General features: G+C 44.6%; 1 protein-coding gene across 1 annotated transcript in view; it reads right to left on the bottom strand.

Annotated features, from left to right (window-relative positions):
- Nucleotides 1-456: 456 nt before the first annotated feature.
- Nucleotides 457-26,149, bottom strand: part of LOC137414288 (nuclear receptor coactivator 2) — a 167,984-nt gene continuing 142,291 nt past the window's right edge. The window contains exon 19 of the mRNA XM_078773596.1: nucleotides 457-597. Within this exon, the coding sequence (XP_078629722.1) occupies nucleotides 457-597 (141 nt within the window). The remainder of the gene's footprint in view (nucleotides 598-26,149) is intronic.

Below are 26,149 nucleotides of genomic sequence, written 5' to 3'. Positions count from 1 at the left end.
AAAAGTGCGCTGGATTTCAGTTTGTCTTAGTGATTGTAGACATGTTTACAAAATGGGTAGAAGCTTATCCTTGTCGACATGCAGATGCCAAAACTGTGGTGAAGATTCTGTTGAAGGACTTCATATGTCGCTTTGGAGTTCCTTGCAGGATTTCTTCTGATCAGGGTACGCATTTCACAGCAGATGTTATTAAGGAATTGGGTAAGACAATGCAGATAAACCTTCATCTTCACTGTCCTTATCACCCCCAATCGGCGGGAGCAGTGGAACGACATAACGGAGTAATAAAGAACAAGCTGGCCAAAATCTGTGCGGACACCAACTTGAAATGGCCAGATGCCATTCCACTTGCACTCCTCGCAATGAGGGCTACTCCCAATAGGAGAACGGGATTATCCCCGCATGAAATCTTGATGGGGAGACCAATGCGGGTACCTCATTCACCTCCCCTGATGATCAAGGAGATGGATATTCACCAGATGGATGATTTGATGTACTCTTTCTGTATTGAATTGACCAAAATCGTGAAGATGTTTCATTCCCAGGTGAAGGAAGCTTTACCAGAACCTGCAGAGAATGAGTGTCATTCTTTTCAACCTGGAGATTATGTGTACATCAAAATTTTCAAACGAAAAACTGCGTTGACACCACGATGGTCAGGACCACATCAGGTGCTGTTGACAACGCATACTGCAGTAAAATGCCAAGGCAGACCAAGTTGGATTCATGCCTCTCATTGCAAGCGAGCACATGGTGCTAAAGTGGATGGCCCCACAGAAAATGAGGCTGCACCTAGCAGCCCAGCAGAACATTCAGTGGCGGATAAATGATACTCGTGATTTACATTCATTTGAATTACATTTTAACGCCCCTTGTAGTGATTGATTATTTCATCATGTAGTAGTCCTACTTGAGATAGTGACATTTATTTGCCTACATGACATACAATTACCTACTGATATTAGTACAGTATGAGTGATAATGTAGCACAATTACACTCATGATCAAGGGAGTTAGGTGGACCCCGGGATATAAGGGAATCAGGGAAAGGCAAATAATCAGATTGATGTTAAATAATAAGGAATTTTTAGGGATTTTCTTTCATTAACCTGTTAGGAAATTTATTAGTTACAATGTTGAATTTTATTGACATGTAATTATGTTAGAGGTACGGACATATACAAGGGGTAGCTCACATGTTTTACAGATGGATACAGGTGGGACAAAGGGAAACACCTTATCAAGACAAGCCGACCAATCAAGGGAAACCAGAGACTTCTACTTCAGATACTCCTTGAAAATGGTGATATTTATCCTAGGAATGGGTTCTCTAGTAGTGGGGACTCTGTGTTGTATGGATTATTTTGGGGTAATGAGGGAACAAAACGCAACACCAGCAAATGATATACAGATATATGATCATGCGGAACGACAAAAGCAGAAGAGAAGTTTGATGAAGGATGAAGACACACCTTTAGAACCCGATGGATTACACGGGATTAATACTTTTTTACATTTAGCCCATACAAGGGCTGCTATAGCAAATGAAAGTAATTGTTGGATATGTACACAAATGCCGCATTCTAGTGAGATCAGAGTACCATTGGAGGCAGTTCCTTTTGGTTGGGCGGAGTTATGTAGCCGCTTCCCTCACACCCTGATAGCATCAGATTTTAACGGCCAACTGTCCGGGGAAGTGGGATGGCAAAAAGGGGGATATAATTGTAACCAATTTAAGGACAGTGTTACGTGGTCCCCTCGGTGAATACCTGGTCTCGGTGACCCCCGGACCGTGAGAGGAACTTCGCCAGAAAGCTGTATTAAATATGCGCTTTCGCCACGCAATCTATATGAATTTCACCCCAGAGACAACTGACGTTCAAGGATATATTTCCAATGGGAATGACCATACAATTGCAATGACACAACCACGGAGATTTTCCCCGAGCAATCAACCATATACAACCATCAACAATTCCCAATTCACAAGCACTTTCCTATGAGTAAGATGGCCATCTTATACTTATATACGTGTGTCCCGGTGAGTACTCACGACACCCTTTTGGTCTCGGTCCCGCACAATGTCTCTGGGCCCCTCCTGACCAAGATGATGGTCGCCGTCACCGCACTCGGGCGGTAGAACGAACCCCGGGTGGACGTGTTTCCACCGGGCAGGTATCGTACCAGGCACCGTGGCTGCAGCCCCTCGTGGCCACGCGAGGCGGATACGGTAAAGCAAGCCAAACCCCACGCCGCTTGCAAGGCGGGTTAGGCCCCAACGTGCGACCCGCACGCGTCTGTTTGGACGGTGCCGTGAACGAGGCCAGGCGCGGGGTCGATGCACGGCCCCACGTCAACTTGCCGTCTCCACCGGGCAGGTACAAGTCCCGGTAATTCCTCTCGCCAGACAGGCTTCGGATCGGAACGCCGCTTTTCCACGCAGCGCAAGGTCGATCCCACCTTTTGTCGGAGCGGGGCGAGAGAATAATACTCGTCCTTTTTTCCTCGTGTCTTTTCCTCTTCCGTTTCCGGTCACTTCCGTTTCCGGCCACTCCCTCAGAAGGGCTCCTGACCCTCCAACCACAACAACTACACAACAACTTAATATACTACACACGGATAAGCAAAGACCTGAATGGTAATTCACATACATTCACATAAATATGTAACACTCCCCCCCTTCAAGAAAGAAAGTTTGAACCCAGCGAAAACTTTCTTTGCCGGCCAATTTGGGGAAACAAACCAGATAACTCAACCCCCCCCACATTATCAGTTGCCCCCGGGCACAGTTATCACTTAAAAATAAAGCAACCAAAATTTCACCACAACCCCTCCAGATTACTCACTCTGGACTAAGCACCAGCAACGACATTGTCCCTGCCAAATCAAACTCCATCTCCTGACCCTCTGACTTTGACCGCCAGTTTCTTGTGAATGAAGGTTAAGGGGTTGATCAAAGATCCAAAGTTAAGCCACTCGATAGCACTTTTCTGGGAGGCCAAGCCGAGTATTCACTACATGGATGCCTTTAGGAACGCGGAGTTCACGGTTAGTCCGTGCAGGAAAGTTCTCTACATGGGCGCCTTGAGGAACGTGGAGTTCACGGTTAGTCCGTGCATGAAAGTTCACTACATGGACGCCTTTAGGAACGGCGTTCACGGTTAATTCGTGTAGGAATCTTGGCTCGGTGGCTCCGCCGCCTTCAGTGCTTCAACTTCTCAGAACTTCCCTAATAATTAGGGTGGGACCACTGGTCCCTGTAGTCCCATGAATAGCGGTCTCCTTCTCGGCCACTACTTTGCCAATCCTTCCTTCGGGAGCGGCCGTAACTCAGGGAGCCTCCATAATAATATTGATTGTGGCCACCACCAAAACTACCGCCCAGTTGTCCTCTCCTGTAGACCTCTCGACGCCTACGAAATGCCTTCCCTACTGTTATGGTCCGACCCTCCAAATCCTTGCCATTCCAATTCTTCTCTGCCTCTCTGGCGTCTTTTGTGCTGGCAAACGTGACAAAGCCGAACCCTCTTGACTGTTGCGTTTCCCAGTCTCTTACCAACCGCACTTCCACCAGCGGCCCATATCTGTTGAAGACAGAGGTCAGAACTTCTTCCTCTGTTTTGAAGTTCAGTCCCCCTACAAATAACTTGGCACTTTTGTCGCCATCCCGAGCTGGTGTGGTGTTATTTTCCCTGCTGGGCTCTTTACCAACCCTCAGGTTACCATAAACTTGACCCCCGGCCAAATCATTCCCGATAACCACAGATACACCCTCTACGGGAAGCGTGGCTTGTAAACCGACGGTGACCGGTCCTGACACCAAATCGGACTCCAAATGGATGACATGAAGGGGAGCACTAACACCGCCCCCGATCCCCTGTAAACGAACACTATCCCCTGTTGCCGTCTCCTCGGACCATGGCAAAATGCCTTCAAGCATTAAAGATTGATGGGCCCCTGTGTCCCTCAATATCCTAACCGGTCTCCGGTTAGTCGAGGCTCCATCCAGTGACACAAACCCCTCTGAAATAAATGGTTGGTAACCCTTTTGATGGCGATTTCTTACGCTAGCCATCGCATTCGGAGTTGTAATAGTCGGACTCCGCTCTGGGTTGTCCCTTTTCATGAGGTAACAACTGGACATCAAGTGTCCAGGTTTCTTGCAAAACGCGCAAGTAGGCCCGGAGGAAAAACTCGGGGTCTGCCTCGGGCCCCCCGAACTATAAGTTTGTCTTGGGCCCGCATCCCTCTGATTTCGAACCGGTGGGGTATCATAGTTGTCCCCATAATCATCTCGAGGCCGCCGCCATGTATGGTCGTTCTCCGCACCTGCTGTTCCCCACCTCCCCTGCGGAGATCTAGGCGAGGAGTTAGGTTCGTGGACCCCTATTCGGTGGGTTAAGGCATAATCATCTGCCATGGTGGCTGCGTCCCACAACTTTGGTACCTTCTTTTCCTGCAGGTACACTTTGATGTCCTCGTGGACACACTGCTGGAATTCCTCCACCAGGATCAAGTCCCGCAATGTCTCGAAGTCCTTCCCGACTCCTTTTGACTCACACCACCGATCAAACATGTTTTCTTTCACTCTGGCAAACTCCACATGGGTCTCACTCTCCCTCTTCCTGGCATTCCTGAATTTTTGCCTGTAAGCTTCCGGAACCAACTCATACGCTTTGAGGATGTGCGTCTTCAGTACCTCATAATCTGCACATTGGTCCATTGGTAGCGCCGAATAAATTTCCTGAGCTTTCCCCACCAGCACACTTTGCACGAGTATGGTCCAGGCCTCCTCCGGCCAGTTTAATTGTCGAGCCACTTTCTCAAAGTGTGGAAAAAATTTCGCGACTTCCTTTTCACTGAACGGTGGAACCAGCCTCACATGTCTGCCCACATCCCAGGTTTTCTGGTTAGGTGTCGACCCCGTCAGCAAGGGTGGTGCCTCTCCCCGTTCTCTCATTAACTCCAGCTCCTTGAATTTGATTTCTTGCTGAAGCTCCATGTCACGTTCCTTTAATTCCCTTTCCGCTTTTCTCTCCTCTGCTTCGAGGTCCCTTGCAGCTCTCCTCTCCTCTGCTTTTCTCCCTTCTAACCTTTCCTGGAGTTCTCGTTCCACTCTCCTTTCCTCTGCTTGTTTCTCTTCTCTCCTCGCTTCTGCTTTCCTTTCTTCTTCTGCTCTTTCCTTTTCTGCTTTCCTTTCTTCTTCTGCTCTTTCCTTTTCTGCTTTCCTTTCTTCTTCTTTGATCCGTTCCTGGCTCCGTAATTGCAACTCCAGTTTCCGGAGCTCAACGTCTTCTGGTTCTTCGGGTAGCCACTCCCAGGCTAACTCGTCCCATGTTCCTAATCCCACCATAGATTGTATCACCGTGGCCTGCAACTCTGCCTTCCTCAAATTAGTTCGGACCTCCAAGTTAAAATGTTTGGCCAATTTCAAGAGGTCCGACTTTAGCAACGCTCGGAACTGTGCCTCACTCGGGGTTACCCCAAAGTTCTGTGCCACAAACGCCATGGTGCCTATCGTTAACACCTGTTAACTCTCACCCAAGACTTTACCCCAATTTCTCAAAAAAATTTTTTTTACCAATTAATAATTAATTAATAAATTTTAATTAATAAAAAAAATTATTATTTTATTATTTTATACAATTTTAAATCCCGGACGTAGACCCAATTGCGAAACCGCAAATCGTAATTTGGACGAGCCCCCAATTCTGTTACATGGTCCCCTCGGTGAATACCTGGTCTCGGTGACCCCCGGACCGTGAGAGGAACTTCGCCAGAAAGCTGTATTAAATATGCGCTTTCGCCACGCAATCTATATGAATTTCACCCCAGAGACAACTGACGTTCAAGGATATATTTCCAATGGGAATGACCATACAATTGCAATGACACAACCACGGAGATTTTCCCCGAGCAATCAACCATATACAACCATCAACAATTCCCAATTCACAAGCACTTTCCTATGAGTAAGATGGCCATCTTATACTTATATACGTGTGTCCCGGTGAGTACTCACGACACCCTTTTGGTCTCGGTCCCGCACAATGTCTCTGGGCCCCTCCTGACCAAGATGATGGTCGCCGTCACCGCACTCGGGCGGTAGAACGAACCCCGGGTGGACGTGTTTCCACCGGGCAGGTATCGTACCAGGCACCGTGGCTGCAGCCCCTCGTGGCCACGCGAGGCGGATACGGTAAAGCAAGCCAAACCCCACGCCGCTTGCAAGGCGGGTTAGGCCCCAACGTGCGACCCGCACGCGTCTGTTTGGACGGTGCCGCGAACGAGGCCAGGCGCGGGGTCGATGCACGGCCCCACGTCAACTTGCCGTCTCCACCGGGCAGGTACAAGTCCCGGTAATTCCTCTCGCCAGACAGGCTTCGGATCGGAACGCCGCTTTTCCACGCAGCGCAAGGTCGATCCCACCTTTTGTCGGAGCGGGGCGAGAGAATAATACTCGTCCTTTTTTCCTCGTGTCTTTTCCTCTTCCGTTTCCGGTCACTTCCGTTTCCGGCCACTCCCTCAGAAGGGCTCCTGACCCTCCAACCACAACAACTACACAACAACTTAATATACTACACACGGATAAGCAAAGACCTGAATGGTAATTCACATACATTCACATAAATATGTAACAACAGTTATAGACCTACATATGATAAGAACAAAATGCCCTCTTACATGACCGTCCAGCAGCAAATGACAGGATTAATGTGTATCACCAGACCCCAAACGCCTATGCATAACAGGTCTATGGGAACCTCTAAATGCCACAATTATGGTCGCGAAGAAGGCTGGATGAGAACACCTGTCCCACTAGGACCAAATGGCACGAAGGGTTTAGCTTTATATTGGGAAGGCATGTGGGGAATGGACAACACATGGACATATAATAATACGTATTTTATATGTGGACACAAGGCATATCCGTATCTTCCCTCGGGATGGTTCGGAACATGTTTTCTGGGGTTTGTGCTTCCACACATGCGCCTGTTAACAAAGTCACCAACGCATATCCTGCATTCTAGGCAGAAAAGAACTATTAGCATGGGGGAATGGATTGGAATGGTAATATTTCCATTTTATGGAACCTGGAAGGCAGGGCGAGAACTCAGGCACATGGCATTGGCTATGGAGAAGTTGGCAAATAAAACAGCTAGTGGATTGGAAAAACTTACAAGAGAGCTGGCAGCAACAAGAACGATGGCATTACAAAATCGTATGGCATTAGATATGCTGTTAGCAGAAAAAGGAGGTACATGTGCAGTCATTGGTACAGATTGCTGTACGTACATACCTGATGAGGCAGAAGAAATTTATAACATAGCCGATACAATCAGACAAGAGGGAGCAAGATACCACGATTATATAAAAGGGGGTGCCTTTGCATGGTTGGGAAACACATTTGGAGGGGTGGTAGCTAAGATACTCCAATATTTGTTTGTTGGTTTAGTAATTATATTGGCAATTGTTTTAGTGGTGGCTTGCTTGAAAGCCTTAGTGACGGTGTGTCTGAATAAGGCAACCAACAACACGATGATAACGCATGAAGTGACAAATGAGGAAAGAAATGTGGAACCAGAAAAGGAAGACTTTTATGGCGACATAAATACTGAGATTAAAAGATTAAATCAAGTGATGTTGCAAATGAATACAGTAGAATTAAGATAATGGCATAACGACAATGTTATGAGTTGTGTCAATTACAATATCAGTGAACTCATATCACCACGAATGACACACTGTTAGGAAAAAAAAAAAAAAAAAAAAAAAAAGGGAAAAGAAAAAGTGGAGAGGAATTATGGTAATAATACATTATGCTTAATTTGTTGGTTTGGGAAAATTGTTGTTGGGAATTAGATATTCCCGTTTGTGATTGTAATCATATACAATTTATTTTCTTAGAGTAGTGCTAAAATACCTGCATGAGTTAATTTTTGAACTATATTAACCTGAAAGCAATTGTGGATGCTATTCTTAGTTTAGTAGTGAAATACATACCTGATTGAATATTATTTGTGTGACGCATATAAATGAATATAACTTTTTTGTGTTAAGGAAAAACAACAAATTGTTGAATGTGAAACTGTCGGAAGATATACATGATTATGCTGATTTCATGGTAAGATGTACCCTATCTGATTCAGTGTGTGTGGAAAGCAGATTCAGATGTGACTGAGCATAAGGATAAGACGAGATCACATTTGAAGGGGGTGCTAACGGAATTGGGAAGAAGTTCGAGAAAGAAAATTTGTGGCTAAAAAATGAAGTTAAACGTGGCATACACCCTCTTTCTCAAAGAATGATGAAGACATTCTCCCGTGTAACTTGGAGATGGATGCTTACCTTCACCAAGGAAATTTATGTGACCATTTGGCTGGATCACACTGCAACATATGAAAGAAAGGCGATCACTTACTCTTGTTCGAAGGCTTCGAACATTCACCACATCAGAAGTTGCAGGACAACGACATTTTACCTGCAACCTCTGTGAAATGCGGGGACATATGTTATTACTTCACCAACGTCCGGGGAACCAGCATGGAGCTGCAAAAAAACGGCTGTGCCCTTGTCACAACAGTTGTGCACGATTCTGCTGGTTGCTCCTGGTATGGACCATGAATGACCTGAACACCATGGTCCCAACATCATTGTGGATGCATCCGGCATCCCTGTTCCACATCTTGCTGGCCAATCAACATTACACCAACACTTGCTGCCCACTCATAATGAGGGAGGAGGCAAGTCGACTACAACTGGGCGAAGGCCTTGTTCAAGGAATAATTATGGTTCACAGCAAGAGTGGCAAGAATGCTACATGGAGAGCAGGGTCAGTCTATGACTCCGCACCGTTACCACAACAGCGAAATCCTACACGAAGTAGTGCAGGTGTTTATAAAGACAGAAGAAAATGTTTCATACCCGAATTCAAACACAAGTGATCAGCCCTTCCTTTCAAACAAAGTCAACATTTGTGTGGAGGCAAACGTTTTTTCCAGATGGTGCAGATGCTTTACAAAACTTGAAAATGAAGTGAAATTGTTGTATCTTGGTGATGGTGAAGTGTTGTTTTGAAAAGATATTTGTGATGCAAATGCAATAGATTGAACAATATGGAAGGAGTCAATGACCAACGAAATGTTTTGTGATTCTTGCAGGATGACGGTGTATGCCTAAGGGAATTTGATTACCAAAGTTATGGTTTGAATACTTGTATTGATATTTACTTGTAGAGATTGATTATTTACTTATACTTGTATTGATGTTTACTTGCAGTGATTGATTGTTTACTTATATTGATGTTTAGATTAATGGTTAATATAAACAAAAACAAAAAGATGAGGGAATTGTGGAAATGTAACTCATTGATTGGGACTGGTAACTCATTGATTGGGACTGGTAACGAAGCAGATAGACGATTTCGTAAATGAATGCCAGGAATGTGCACGAACATGGTAATCTCTTGTCCACCTGGTCACAGCCCCAGGCTGGAGCACCCCCCCTATTGTTTGGAAAATGGAACTCGCAGCAGGAGGGGAGCGAGCTGGTGCCAGTAAGGCGACCGAGTAACGTGTGCGGAGAACGGATTATAAGCAGCGGAGAAGGGATTACGATTTCAGCGCACAGAGGATTAACGGAAGGTTGCCGATATAAACAGAAGAGACTTTGAGTCAAGGCAGCACTTGCCACGATAACCACTGCCCGACGGAACGAACGAGCACTCATCCTCAGAAGCCCTGCCCGACGGAATGAACGCGTACCACGAGTTCGGCGCTGCAGCAACGAAAGAGGGACTATGCGGATAGAGTTAACTGGTCCATTGAGTTAAACGGTATTATTTGGTATGGGAATGAAGTGAAGAACCAGTTAATAAAGTTGTGATCTTTTGTAACCTGTGACATCATTGGAGTCTTGAGTCTCACCTACACTTCCACGACAGTACATTTGAGCGAAGTCGATTGGAGAGATTAGGACAAGAATTGAAAGCCAGGAAGCAACAAAATTTAACAGTAGACTGGCTTGCATTCCATTATTGGGATATTGAATCCAGGACATGGGAACAGCAAGAACGGATGACGGACCTAGAATGTAAAATAAAAAGAATACATTCCAATACATCTCGAAAATAGGAATGAAAGTGACAGTTGGCCCATCTGATTCCCATTTGTCTCCCCAAAAAGAACAGTACAGAGAATTTTTTCGTGTTTCGGGAGATAACCAGAGATCGCAGTGGCAACTCAGGGATCTAGAGATGCAGTCCAGCAATACAAGTGCACAGGTGGACAGACCAGGTAACGACAGAAACCTGTGTTTCAATTGTGGAGAAATGGGACATTGGAAAAGAATATGTCCGTATGTCAACAAGACATGATTTCGCAAGGGAGTACCAAGATTAAGGGTACCATTGCTTACAGGTACCTCAAATAACGATTAGGCCTTCATTGCTGCAGATTCCAAATGACGACTGGCCTCAACAGATTAAATCATTAAACCAACATGAATAACTGTTGACGCTTCTTGTGTCTGAAAGGTCTGAGAAGTTTTCGGAGCAAGAATGACTTTTACTTTTTGCTTGGTAGCGACTTAATAATTAGTTGATCAGATGCCAAAACTGGATATTTTTGGAACATGAATTAAAGATCCAGAATTAGAGTTCATTCTGGAAGCTTCATATTTGTAAATTATAAATGTGGTTTTAGGGAGCATTTTGGGCAACACAATTTTTAAAATTTTATAAAAGTGGAACAGCGCTTTGCAAGTTTTTGGACGCCAAGTGACAAGCGTCACATGATTATAACGTGGGCATTTTGGACTATTCTTTTGCATGATGGATAGGTCAGTGGTCGACTGACATGTAAATGGATGTATTGTCAAATTTGGATACATTATTGTGGGAACCAAAGGGTAATTTCAATGTGACGTTATAGGGGTTTTCTGAAAATAAACTTTTTGTCTATTTGTGTAAATAGCATTTTAAAATTGAAGGATAAATTTTGCGAGATTGAAATAAAATTGACACCCATCTTGCTCTGTTAATAATGGTTCCAATGTAAACAAATATACATAATGCTTGGGTTTGTGTATGTTTGAGTGTCAATGTTTGTGTTTTTGGCTTTATGTGTCAATCTTACAAGATTGTTGAAACCGACAATGAGCTTGTCTGGAAATGGATAGTTTCATGTGGATGGGATCGCATATCCAGAGAATTCGTAAAATAAAATAGAAATATAATTTGATTATGAAAATTATCCCTTTTGTTAAGGGAGATGGAATATGACGATTTGATGTGCTGGGTTATGAGCAGCCATTAATTAATACTAAAATTGTGTGTAATTTTGGGATTCCATTTTTGATAGAATTTATATTAGAATAAAAGCTATTTATGGATATGAGCTTCATAAAAAAAAAGGGAGTACAAAATTAGCCAAACTTGGAAGAGGTTTTATACTGACTTCCCAGAGTACTCTGCTCATGGATTTTGACATATATCAACTGGACTGTTATCAGCATATAAATTGTGCTGTATGTATGGATATGTCTTAGGCATAGATGATATGGGCAGAAAGTAAAGAAAATTTTGCTGAATTGAACTATTGTAAGTTTTAAAACGGATTGCATTGTGCATCTTAAAACCAAGGGGCAGACATGAACGTGCTGTTACGTTATTTACACTCAGAACGCGATGTTACGTGTACCTGCAACATATTTGTTAATCTGGCACACCTATATTGGCATACAGGTGTTAGTAGTATTCACTAGTTGCATAGAAATGGATGAGCAACAGTTAAGGGGGCGTAAAACCACTTATTTGGATATTTTCTACAAAAATAGGTGTTTCAATAAGTGGTAGCTGTACACATGGGATTCATCAAATTAAGTTAGGAAGTTTAAACAAAGTTACTGGTAAACGGAAGGGGAAGGGATAGTAAATAAATTCTTAAATGCTGGGTAAATTAAGTGAGATATTACAAAGACTTATACGAGCTATTGTTCTTCCTTATAGCAGTAGGGGAGAAAATTAGATCTGTTTATAAAATGAATTTGTTGACCCTTTGAAGTTAATTCTTTGAATTGATTGTTTCACGAGTATTTTGAGTTCACATTGGAAATAGTTTGGTACAGCTTTGGTCAAAACCTTTGGTTGCAGTGTTTTGGAATAAATTAACAGACCATAGGAAGTTGATAAGAATGGAAACAAATATGGACCCCGGGAGATAGGGGGATCAGGATAAGGCAAATAATCAGATTTATGTTACATATTAAGGGATTTTTCTTTATTTATCTTTTAGGAAGCTTGTTAGTTTGGTATATAATGTTGAATGTCATTGACATATAATTATGTTATAGGTATGAACATATACAAGGGGTAGCTTACATGTTTTACAGATGGATACAGGTGGGACAAAGGGAAAGACCTTATCAAGACAAGCCGACAAATCAGGGGAAAACAGAGACTTCTACTTCGGATACTCCTTGAAAATGGTGATATTTATCCTAGGAATGAGTTCTCTAGTGGTGGGGACTCTGTGTTGCATGCATTATTTCGGGCTAATGAGAGCACAAAACGCAACATTGGTGGCCGACATACAAATATATGATTATGCGGTACGACATAAGCAAAGGAGAAGTTTGATGGAAGATAGGGACACACCTTTAGAACCCGATGGATTACACGGGATTAATACTTTTTTACATTTAGCCCACACAAGGGCTGATATAGCAAATGAAAGTAATTGTTGGATTTGCACACAAATGCCGCATTCTAGTGAGAACGGAGTACCATTGGAGGCAGTTTCTTTTGGTTGGGCAGAATTATGTAGCCACTTCCCAGACACCCTGATAGCAGCAGATTTTGAAGGCTCAATGTCAGGAAGGATAGGATGGCAACAAGGAGGATATAATTGTTACCAATTTAAGGACAGTTATAGACCTACATACAATAAGCACAAAATGCCCTCTTTCGTGACTATTCAACAACAAATGAAAGGATTAATGTGTATCACCAGACCCCAGACGCGTGCGCATAACAGGTCTATGGGAACCTCCAAATGCCACTATTATGGTCTCGAAGAAGGCTGGATGAGGATGCCCGTCCCACTAGGACCAAATGGCACCAAGGGTTTAACTTTATATTGGGAAGGCACTTGGGGAATGGACAACACATGGACATATAATAATACATATTTTATATGTGGACACAAGGCATATCCATATCTTCCGTCAGGATGGATCGGAACATGTTTTCTTGGGTTTGTACTTCAACACATGCGCTTGTTAACGAAGTCACCAATGCGTATCCTGCATTCTAGGCAAAAAGGAACGGTTAGTATGGGGGAATGGGTTGGAATGGTAGTATTTCCATTTTATGGAACCTGGAAGGCAGGACATGAACTACGGCAAATGGCATTGGCTATAGAAACATTGGCAAATAAAACAGCTAGTGGATTGACACAACTTACAAGTGAGCTGGCAGCAACACGAACCATGGCATTACAAAATCGTATGGCATTAGATATGCTATTAGCGGAAAAAGGAGGTACATGCGCAGTGATTGGTACAGATTGTTGTACATATATACCTGATAATTCGGGAGACGTTTATAACATAGCCGATACAATAAGACAAGAGGGAGCAAGATATCACGATTATGTGAAAGGGGGTGCCTTTGCATGGTTGGAAAACACATTCGGAGGAGTGGCAGCTAAGATACTCCAATACTTGTTTGTTGGATTAGTAGTTATATTGGCAATAGTTTTAGTGGTGGCTTGCTTGAAAACCTTAGTGACGGTGGGTTTAAATAAGATAACAAATAACACTATGGTAGTGCATGAAGCACCACGTGCAGAAATAAATGAAGCAACAAATGAGGAAATACATGTGGAACCACAAGAGGAAGACTTTTATGGCGACATAAATGTTGAGATTAAAAGATTGAATCAAGTAATGTTGCAAATGAATACAGTAGAGCTAAGATAAGGGCATAACAAACCATTGTGAATTGTGTAGTGTACTCATATCACCATAAGTTACACTATTAAAAGAAAAAAGTGGGGAGGACTATGCTAATAATACATTATGCATAGTTTGCTGTTTGCAAGATTTGTTGGAAATTAGATATTCCTGTTTGTGATTTTACTTATATACATTCAACTAATAATGCATTTATTTTTGTTGAAATAGTGTTAAAATAACTGCATGAGCTTAATTTTTGAATTATATGAACCTGAAAGCAATTGTGGATGTTATTCTTCGTTAAGTAGTATAAAACACATACTTGATTTGAATATTATTCGTGTGAAGCTGTTATAAGATATACATGATTAGTTAAAATATAGTGATTTCATGTTACAATGTACCCCATCTGATTCAATCTGTGTGGCGAGCAGATATAAATGTGGCAGAGTAAAGGAAAGACCAGGTCACATCTCAAATGGAGTGATGACGACATCTGGAAAGAAGTTCGAAAAAGAAAATTTGTGGCTAAAATGAAGTTAATTTTGGCATACACCCTCCTTCTCAAAGAATGGTGAAGACATACTCCTTTGTAAGATTGGAGATGGATGTTTACCTTCACCAAGGGAGATTTATGTGACCATTGGCCTGGATGACACTGCAACATATGAAAGAAGGGCGATCACCTACTTTTGTTCGAATGCCTCGAACATTCATCACGTCAGCAATGGCAGGATGACGACATTTTACCTGCAACTTCCACGGGATGCGGTGACGTGTGTTATTACTTCACCAACTTCCGGGGAGTCAGCATGGAGTTACAAGCGAACGGCTGTGCCTTTTCTTCACAACAGCTGTGCACCATTCTGCTGGGTGCTCCTGGTATGGACCATGGACAACTTGAGTACCATGGTCCCAACATCATCATTGCGGATGCATCCGGCATCCCTGTTCCACATCTTGCTGGCCAATCAACATCACATCCAACACTTGCTCCATACTCATGATGAGTGAGGAGGCAAGTCGACGACAATTGGATGAAGGCCTTGTTCAAATCTACTATGGCTCACAGCAAGAGTGGCAAGAATGTTACATGAAAAGCAGGGTCAGTTTATGACTCTGCCCAGCTATCACAACAGCAGAAAATCCTACGCAATAGTGTAGGTGCCATGAATACATCAGAAGATAATATTTCATACTTGAATTTCAAACACGACTGATCAGCTCCTTCTTTTCAATAAAAAAAAGTCAACATTTGTGTCAAAGCAAACGTATTGCCAAATGTTGCAGATGTTTTATTATTTTAATGGTGAACTGAAATTATTGTGTTTTGGCAAAGGTGAAGTGTTCCATGCTTTATGCAAATGAAGTGAATTGCATTATCAATATGGAAAGAGAAATGTTTTGTGATCATATTCTTCCAGAGTGACGGCGTATGCCTTATGAATGGGAAAATTGGATTACAAAATTTATGGTTCGAATATTAAATAGGTTGATGTTTAGATTAATGATTAATATAAACAACAAAAGAAAAAATGAGGGATTGTGGGAGAATACCAAAATATATGTGTTCAGATATTTCTTTCTCCAAAAATGTGTTTTGTATAACTGTAGAGATGGAATCTGTAGGAGAAAGAGCTTGCATGCACAGGTCAAGGAGTGACCTACAAAGGATAGATAAAAAGGTGTTTTATCACTTTAACTGTGACAGCTGTCTAAGAAATGGTCCTTAGGATAATCCAAGATACAAACCAGAGTGTCTCTGTCTGAGCCGTGCAGAGCCTTAAATTCCATCCCATATATGGAAGTGAGCATCTATGATAAAAGGAAAATGGGACTTCGAGGAGAGAGAGCTGCACTGGCCAGAGCGAAGGAGAAGATCTGCAAAGGAGAAGATTGTGCCATGCCACGACCGGCTGAACAGAGAGGCTTCGTTAAAGAGTTCAGTTCGTTTCTTAGTATAGTGATTATCTTGAGTTAGTTCATTTATTCCCTACCTTTTTGAGTTTTAATAAACCGAACAAGGAACAAAAATGGAGTCTTCCTTTCATCATATAAGGATAAGGAACTCTTCCATAGTGTAAAGCAAGGATCATCAAATATATATCGAAAAGTTGCAGCCAATAGTCGGCACAGGCCTTGAGAAGGCTATAGCACATATGGGCCTCAGGCTTTCACCTTCAGGCCTCAAACAGCTTCTTTCTCCAAAGCGATGGTGTTGTTGTTGTTCTGAAAGTAATATGTGAAGATAATACATTGAACACTCACTGCATAAATGCGTTTTCTTTCTCCAAAGCACTCATGTTGTTCGGGAGCAATCGACGCTGTGATTTTTGTGGATTTTGCGTGAAGCACATCAAAGAAATCCCGCATAACGTTTCAACCCATTCATGTTTAGAATCCCATTTTGATGCATTCCTGTATTAATCGTGGTAAGTATCTGGCTTGGCTCACTTTCCACCTATCAACATATTTACCCTGCGCCGCAGTGAAGGTGCCTTTCCTATAGACCTATAGACAGGTGTGTGCCTTTCCAAATCATGTCCAATCAATTGAATTTACCACAGGTGGACTCCAATCAAGGTGTAGAAACATCTCAAAGATGATCAAGAGAAATGGGAGGCACCTGAGCTAAATTTCAAGTGTCATAGCAAAGGGTCTGAATACTTATGTCAATGTGATATTTCAGTTTTTTCTTTTTAATAAATTTGCAAAACTTTCTAAAATCCTGTTTTCTCTTTGTCGTTATGGGGTATTGAGTGTAGATTGATGAGGGAAAAAATAAATTTAAACGATTTCAGCAAAAGGCTGCAACATAACAAAATGTGAAAAAAGTGAAGGCGTCTGTATACTTTTTGAATGCACTGTACGTGTCTGCATTTTGTTATCAATCGGTCGAGCGTACATCGAAAACTGGTTCAACAGAGGAAATTGAAACGTTACCACATGTTACAAGACCACTTGATAGAGCACATATTGAGCATACATTGAAAACCAATTATTTTTGAGGTCAACATAGGCCAAAACGTCAACATAGGCCAAGTTTTAAAATCCTCAGTTTTCATCTGATTGACTTTAAATTTAAAGAATATTTGCATATTTGGTCATTGAATTCAACTACCAACTGTAAAAGCATCCTAAAATGCAAACCCCATCCGCTTTACACTCAAACTAATCTTGACGAAAACAACAGCTATAAAATAAATGGAAATGTATTTATTGTTATTCTCCATCTACCATAAAAAACACAATGTGTTTGTACAGATGTCTGTCCCCCTGCATAAGGGTAGGTTTTAACGGCCAATCTTTTAACAAGAATGCATGTTCACTACGGGTCTATTTTTGAGGATAAAATAAACTCGAAAAGCATTTTCCATGAGAGTAATTACAGTGCCTTCAGAAAGTCTACACCCCCTTTCAAAATTTTCACCTTTTGTAGCCTGGAATTAAATTGCATTAAATCAGACGTTTTCAACCCTTATTTACACATCGTAACCCACAACTTCCAAGTGAAAAATAAATTCTACATATTTCAGAATATTAATTGTAAATGTTTTGATAATGGTTGGATAAGTGCCCACCCTCCTGAGTTAATACTTGGTGGAAGCACCTTTGACATCAATTACAGCTGTGAGTCTGTTGGGAAAGGTCTATACCAACTCTGCACACCTTCATTGGGCAATATTTGCCCTTGCTTCTGTACAGAATTGTTGAATCTCAATCAAGTTGCGTGGGGAGCGTTGATGGACAGGAATCTGCAAGTCATGCCACAAATTTTCGATTGGTTTTAGGTCGGGGCTCTAACTGGGCCACTCAAGGACAATGTTCTTTTTGTTCCTTAGCCACTCCAGTGAAGCTTTGGCTGTGTGCTTTGGGTCGTTGTCATGCTGAAAAGTGAACTTCCATCCCAATTTCACAACTTTTGGCAGAGGGTAGCAGGTTTTCCTCTCGGATTTTGCTGTATTTTGCGCCATCCATTTTCCCTTCTATCCTGACAAGTGCACCAGTCCCCTGATGATGAGAAACATCCCCATGACATGATGCTGCCACCACCATGCTTCACAGTAGGGATGGTGTTCTTTGGGTGATGTGCTGTGTTACGTTTGTGCCAAACGTAACGTTTTGCATTCAGGTCAAAAAGTTCCATCTTGGATTCCTAAGATCACAAAACATTTTCCCACATGGCCTCAAAATCTCTGAAGTGTTTTTTTTTTTTGCATATCTCAAACAGGATGGCTTCCTTCCTGCCACCCTACAATATTTGCCAGACTTGTGGAGTGCTTGGGAGATTGTTGTCACATGCACACTTTGACCAGTCTTTCCCATAAAGGCCTGCAGCTCTTTCAAAGTTGCCATTGCCTTCTTGGTGGCCTCTCTGATCAGTCTCCTCCTTGCTTGGTCATCCAGTTTGGAGGGAAGGCCTGATCTAAGCAGGGTCTTGGTGGTACCATACACCTTCCGCTTCTTAATGATTGTCTTGACTGTGCTCCAAGGGATATTCAAGGCCTTTAAAATATTTTTATACCCATCCCCTGATTTGTGCCTTTCCACAACTTTATCCCGGAGGTCTTTTGAAAGCCCCTTGGTGCTCATGCTGAGGCATTGCTGTGAAATGCTCTACCCAGCGGAGGAAACCTTCCAGGAACAGCTGATTTTATTCTGAAATAATCAGAATCACTACAATTTAACACAGGTGGAGGCCATTTAACTTAGTGTGTGATTTTGAAGGTGATTGGTTACACCTGAGCTAATTTACAATTGCTATTATAAGGGGGGAGGGGGTGGACACTTATCCAACCAAGACAATCTAGTTTCGTATTTTTTATTAATTTCTGAAATTTGTGGTATTTGTTTTCCACTTCGAAGTTGTGAGTTAAAACGTGTAAATAAAGGCGGGAAAAGTCTGATTTAATGCATTTTAATTCCAGGCTCCAAGACAACAAAAGGTGAAAATTTTGAAAGGGGATGTAGACTTTCTATAGGCCTCTTGAATTGTATATGTAGATGGTGGCTTGCAAAACGAGCCTCAAGGGTGGTATACATAAGCGTTTTTTTCAATAACAACAAGTTTTCGATTTTGGGGTCAAAGGTCAAAGGTCAAATCTGTAATAGGTCTAAAACTTAAGAACGGCTGAAGTGATCTAATTCAAATTTGGTACGGATATGTACAATATTGTAAAGATTAAGTGATTAGATTTTGGTGTCAAAGGTCAAATCTGTAATAGGTCTAAAACTTGAAAATGGCTGAAGTGATCTAATTCACACTTGGTACAGGTTTGTATAATGATGTAAAGATTAAATGATTACAATTTGGGGTGAAAAGGTCAAAGTCTGTAATAGGTCTATAACTCGAGAATGGCTGAAGTGATCGAAATCAACCTCGGTACAGGTATGGTACCTCGGTACCTCGGTACAGGTACAGGTATTCCAGGCGATAAGGCAACAAAAGGTGAAATTTTTAAAGGGGTGTTGACTTTCGATAGACACTAATAAAATAGTCCAAGTTAGATATTGATAGATTGACTGAATATATACGGTATACGCTCCTGTTTTTTTGGTGATTTGCTTACAATACATCGCTTCCCATACAGGTTCAGTGGGGGGCTTGGCAGGGAGTAGTCTCTTCCAGCGTGCACCTCCGTTTAATAGAGAAACACCAAGAATTAGAGATACATATACTATATACAGTACATATATATATATATATATATATATATATATATAGATATATATATATATATATATATATATATATTGTTGAGGATTTGGGAATTGTGTGTGTAATTTGATGTAAAATTTGTTGTAAATATCACCCTCTGTAGTATCAAGGTCAAAGGTCGCCCTTAGTTAATCCATCGCACACACGTAGCAAATCATAGATTTCCCCTCGGTAGTTATGTCCTTAATATGTGTCAGTATAAGGCTCTGTGGTCCACTAATTCATTGCGTTGCATCAATTAAATAAGATAGGTCCCTCTGAAGCCCCCATGGCATCTTCAAAGTGCCAGGTTTGCTGCTTTCGGCCTCCATTGGCCACGAGGTAATCTCGGAGAAGAAGGGGGAGGAGCCACCTTACGGGCGTAGCCCGCACCTCGTCATCAAGGGTGGTGCCCCGAACGACCAACCACAGGCTCGGTGGGTATGGCTTGGTAAGGCGTGTCATATAACCCGCAGCGCGACGTCCCCACATCAGATGAGTAAGGGAGCCCCACGAGCAGTTCTGCAGAGAGAGAACCTGTCACGCAACGCCCCACGAGAGAGATGCGGCAGATGGGAAATGAGCTTTGAGTCCACCACGCTGCTTTGAATCCACCACGCAGCTTTGAGACCACGCAGCTTCGACCCGCTGCTATGCGGGAACCAGATTGCGGTGGCATCGGTGGCATCGGTGGCCGTCGAGGTCCAGCCCAACGTCCCGTGCGGGATCAAGCTCCAGCCAGCGTCCAGCTGAACCTTCCTCTCCTTCCAGCCATTCGTTCCTGCCTCCATTCCCCATTCGTGTGAGTTTGATTGTCGTCTGTTTTGTGTGTCTTGTCCTGGGTTAAGTAAGACTGTTTATAGGTCAGCTAATATTTGCACTGTGTCTTCTTACTCCTTCTGTCTTTATTTTCTTATCCTTCCTCCTCCTTGGTTCTTTTGATGATTTGTATATAATTAATAATAAATCCTGTTATTCCCTACTTTGCCTTCTTCTTCTTCATGCTCGTTCGGTCGCTTTAGAGGTTTCCAAATTGAGAGTACGTGGCACAATTCGGCCAACGATTATGAATCGGGATTAGCCCCTATGATAAACGGCTCACGCCGCAGTTCGCTTCGCTCGGCGCAAACAATCCATTACGCTGCAGCCGTGAGCGGGAGTATTTCCTCGCGTGCCGGGAGGCGCTGGTAATTAGGTCATAGGACGGTTGGGCCTAATACCCTACCCAGCGCCGACCGGGCGTGGCGTCATACCCCTGGGACCATGTCGGTCAGTCATAAGACGAGGGGATTAATCACCCCTCGATAAGGGGGAAGAGGCCGACGTTGGGTTCCGTAACAATTGGTGTCAGGAGTAGTGGGATTCGGACCCGAAGCGTGCCAAGCGCGCTCAAAATTTCGAGCGGCCAAAATTTAATTTTAATATTCCAAATTTGAAAATCGCGCCATGGATGATCAAGGCGACCAGATGCCGGTGGGGGAACTAGAAGAGGGGTTAGGGGTAACCCAGGACCACAGGGAGGAAATGGAGGAGGAGAGAAATGAGGATGTGGTTGCAGAGGTTTCAGGCGCACAAAATGGCGCCCTCGCGCATGTGGTTGCAGAGGCACAAAATGCAGGTGCACGTGGAGAAGAGGATCCCAAAGGTGAGACGGGCTGTATATGGTGCTAAGAGGTTTTTCAGCAGGATGTTTGGCGCAGAAAGAATTTTCGCGCGCTTGGGGTCGAGAAAGCATCCGGGCGTTGGTGAAGGGTCCCCTGTGAGTGGAAATGGCGCGCTTGTGGGAAAAAAGTGTGCATCGGGGGATGAGCGTGTTACGAAACGCGAGTGTGAAACCGAGTGCGAGCAGGAATGCACGTCGGGATGTACGGGGTGTGACACAGGGAGTGAGAGCGATACGGAGTGTACGTGCGAGGGTGAGAGTGACCCGGAGAGTGAGTTGGTGGAGGAGCGGGTGCGAGAATGCACACCTGGGATGAACGGCGAGAGTGTGCGAGAAAGCACACCTGAGTTGGTTGTGGCGCATGTGCGGCAGGGCACATCGGAGCGCGTGAGTGGGTGGATGCGAGAGTGCACGCCCATGGTGAGTGGTACGGAGTACGTACCGAGGGAGAGTGTGCAAGACGGTGCGTGAGGTGTGTTAAGGAAGTGTGCGAACAGCGAGTGTGCGCGAGAGGTGTGGTGTGTAACAGGGAGTGCGGTGGTGGAATGGACGGAGTGTGTGGGATGCACTGGAGGCGCCGAGACGCCGGGTTTGGTGAGTGTGAAAAGGGTTGCGTGGTGTGAGCATGCAAGTGAAGCATCGACGTTAACCGGGTTAGCAGTTAGGGCGACGGACAGCCGAGGCGAGCACTCCGTGCGCGGTGCATTTTGTTTGCAGCGAGGACTGGCCGGGACCGTAAGCGCGTCGCTCTTCGGAGCGTCGCGCACGAATCGGGCCGGGTTCCGCACTGAATGGTCGGTGCCGCGTCAGAGCGGCGATCGACGCGATTCCGGGAGAGGGGGGCCAGGTCGAAGGGATCGGAACGGTGCCCCCTGGTGGCGGGGACGGGGTTCCGACTGGGCGAGATTGAGCCATCGGGCCGGCGACTGCAAGGTGCCACGCTGAGATGGTGCGTGGAATCTCGGCCCAACGAAGCCTCCTCCCCAGAATCGTGAATGCCGGACGGACTCAACCTGCAGGCGACCAAACCACCCGCATTCATTGCTCGGCTTTGCGAAGCCGAGTTTTAATGAGGTAACGACCCACCGAGGCTCGGATATAGTGGACTGTGATGGTAATAGTGTTTTGATCCGAAATTTAGAGTAGTGAATAGGATTGGCAAAAAATTTGATGATTGGCAGTGATTGGAAAATTTTTGATTGGATGGAATTGGATGAGCCAAATTGATAGTGGGAGATACCCGATGTGGTGGGATCGCAAATCCACCATCCCACCCAGAACGGGGGCAAAGGAGCTATAGTTTTATGGGGTTTGGCAGTGAAAACTAGCCAGGGAGGGTTTGGATAATGTGTAGGGACCTATAAATGACCATAGGTAACTGTAGATTTAAGTAGCGACATTGGACAGGTAGTCGGGGACATAGAGAGGGTAGTTGGATGATAATGACGAGGGAGCGCAATAATGTAAGGGGCGACGGGGAAGCGCGAGTGTTAGCAGGGCACCAGGTAGATCAGATGATGCCGTGTGTGTGAGTATTGATATCGAGCAAATGAGGAATTGCGGGGCAATGCTTGGGAGAGATGGGAGTTGTATTGAGCGTGGAAGTGTATGGAGCAGTGCATGAGGAACGATTGTGGTTGTGCATTGTATTGAGTGATTGAAGGAGCCTGGGAGGAAGGAGGGTGCAGGTGGCACCAGGTGTGATTGCACAGGTGTGCAAGTGAACAGGTGTATGGAACAGTGTATGAGTGAGTAATGGCGATTGTGTGTTGTGTTGACCGGATGGTCCTGGGAGGAAGGAGGGTGCAGGAAGCACCAGGAGTAATGGCACAGGTGTACAAATACAGGTGTATGGAGAATGGTTGTGTGGAATACAGGGAGTATGGAATATACGGAGTATGGAATGGATGGTGTGGAGTGAGTATGGTGGAAACTGTGAGTGGAGTGGTTGGTGCGAAGGCAGTGGATGGGGAGGATGGACCCCATCACGAATACCCGGGGAGGGTAGTTTAAGAGTTAGGTAGAGGAGTAGGTAAATTGTGGTTGGATATTGGCAGCTGTGGTGCGTGTGGAAGAATGGTGTTTGGATGGGTGCATTAGTGTCGTGAAATGGCTGGGCATGTGGCCTGTTAGTGTGTGTAGTTGAATGGACACTCCGCCACTGTGAGGATGTCGGCCAGGTGAGGCCGCAGGTGGGCACTTGGAGCCGTTAGAGTTGTGGATGGGGCCCGAGGATCCGGAGGACGGACCCGGGTAGCCCAGTGCCAGAGAGGGCACCGAGTGGGGTAAGTGCCAAGGAGGGCCTTCCCCAGGTAGATAGGTTAGGGTAAGGAGCAGGTAAGCTCGGAGGCAACTACAGTGGTGGAGGTGTGCAGGTGGGTAGACCTACTGGGAGAGCCACACGACTCAGCCCGGAAATTGTGCCAAGGCACAGGGGGTTGAATCGGGGGAGTGAGACCCCAAAATGATAAGCACCACAGTTTGGTCAATGGGAATTGGTTTTTAGAACCCATAGAGTAAGTTGGCCAATGGTTTTGCAGGGAAAGACCCCGGGTAGTGTAAAGTGTGTTAATGTCATTTAGGAAGTAGTTAGGATTAAGAATCTCCTCGCACCATCTACATCCACTCACCTGAGGTGACAGAACTCCACACCATGCCATGTTTTTATTTTTCTGTGCAAATGTTTGGATTGTGAGATGCATCATGACGTGGGTGTGACATTGTGTTGTGTTCCATCTCTCCCTCCTTATGAGGATTGATGATGAATTGGTGATGGCAAATTTGGATTAGAGGGATTGTGGTGACGAATTTGGTATAGGGGAAATAGGGGGAAGACGTGACGGTAGCAACGAATTTGTAAATGTGTAGATTTTTGTAAATATGGGGTAAGGGCAAGGGTAGAGTAGGTAACAGGGGGGGGTGACGTACAGTAGGGACGAGCTTTTCTCCGCTCAGTCTCCAGACGCACCTCACCTTGCATTACCTTAATTGATGTGTACCCTTGTGACCTTACCCCTCACTCACCTGTCTTCTGTTCCCCTGTCTCCCACCCGAGGACTGTGCTCTCTGGGCACCGAGGGGAGCGTGCGGGAGTCCGCCATTGTGTGCCAGAACTCCCGCAACCAGCATGCATTGCATTGATGCACCACTTATGGACCGCCGTTCTGCGGCCAAGCACCACTTTATGGACCCCACGTTTTGGGGCCTGGCACCTCTGCTGGAACCGGCCACGATGGCCCGGGGTCTTGCTTGCGGACCTCGGTAAGGTGGCACCTCTGCCAAACAGGTGGACCACCCTTAGTTGGCCCCTGTGGCCCTAAATAAAAATGGACACGTTCTGTGCTGTTTATGATTGCCAAATAGGCCGCATGAAGAAAGGAAACATCAGGAAGAACATCGGCCCAGCAGAGAAGAGGAAGACCACCACCAGTTGTTTTTTTTGTGTGTATCATTATTATGAACTGGTGACTGTTGCACCGAATGGTGCTTTTGGTGCGGTTTTGGTATTTATTGGTGCTCTTTATGGTACTGGTGCGTTGATGCAATGCGTGCTGTCTCCTCCCTCCCAACAGGAATTTCTTTTTGTTTCCTCAAAAGAACAATCACAGGTCCTGGGTTGCGTTTTGTAAATAGTCAAAATAATGTCATTGTAAATAATGCTCCCCCACCGTAAATGTTTAGTTTGAAAATAATTCCGCAATTCGGTTAGCTGTGGGTGTGAAACTGTTAGGCAGGGTGCAACGCAATTAGCGGGACATATTTATTCGTGTTTTAAGATTGTTGCACTCAGGGTCAGGTTAATTGTAGAGGGTTACTACCCCTGCGTGTCACACTAAAGTTAAAATTTTCGGGCCGGTGCAGCTCGTAAGGAAGGAGGGTGCAGTGTTGAGGATTGGGGAATTGTGTGTGTAATTTGATGTAAAATTTGTTGTAAATACCAACCACAGGCTCGGTGGGTATGGCTTGGTAAGGCGTGTCATATAACCCGCAGCGCGACGTCCCCACATCAGATGAGTAAGGGAGCCCCACGAGCAGTTCTGCAGAGAGAGAACCCATCACGGAACGTCCCACGAGAGAGATGCGGCAGATGGGAATTGAGCTTTGAGTCCACCACGCAGCTTTGAAACCACCACGCAGCTTCGACCCGCTGCTACGCGGAAACCAGATTGTGGTGGCATCGGTGGCATCGGTGGCTGTCGAGGTCCAGCCCGACGTCCCGTGCGGGATCAAGCTCCAGCCAGCGTCCAGCTGAACCTTCCTCTCCTTCCAGCCATTCGTTCCTGCCTCCATTCCCCATTTGTGTGAGTTTGATTGTCGTCTGTTTTGTGTGTCTTGTCCTGGGTTAAGTAAGACTGTTTATAGGTAAGCTAATATTTGCACTGTGTCTTCTTACTCCTTCTGTCTTTATTTTCTTATCCTTCCTCCTCCTTGGTTCTTTTGATGATTTGTATATAATTATTAATAAATCCTGTTATTCCCAACTTTGCCTTCTTCTTCTTCATGCTCGTTCGGTCGCTTTAGAGGTTTCCAAATTGAGAGTACGTGGCGCGATTCGGCCAACAATTATGATTCGGGTTTAGCCCCTTTGATAAGTGGCTCACGCCGCAGTTCGCTTCGCTCGGCGCAAATAATCCATTACGCTGCGCCCGTGAGCGGGAGTATTTCCTCGCGTGCCGGGAGGCGCTGGTAATTAGGTCATAGGACGGTTGGGCCTAATACCCTACCCAGCGCCGACCCGGCGTGGCATCATACCCCGGGACCACATCAGTCAGTCATAAGACGAGGGGATTAATTCCCCCTCGATAAGGGGAAGAGGGCGACGTTGGGTTCCG

The sequence above is a fragment of the Myxine glutinosa genome, chromosome 3 (genome assembly GCF_964187855.1).
Source record: "Myxine glutinosa chromosome 3, kmMyxGlut1.1, whole genome shotgun sequence".
Lineage (NCBI taxonomy): Eukaryota > Metazoa > Chordata > Myxini > Myxiniformes > Myxinidae > Myxine > Myxine glutinosa.
This window is presented reverse-complemented; position numbering and strand designations above follow the sequence as displayed.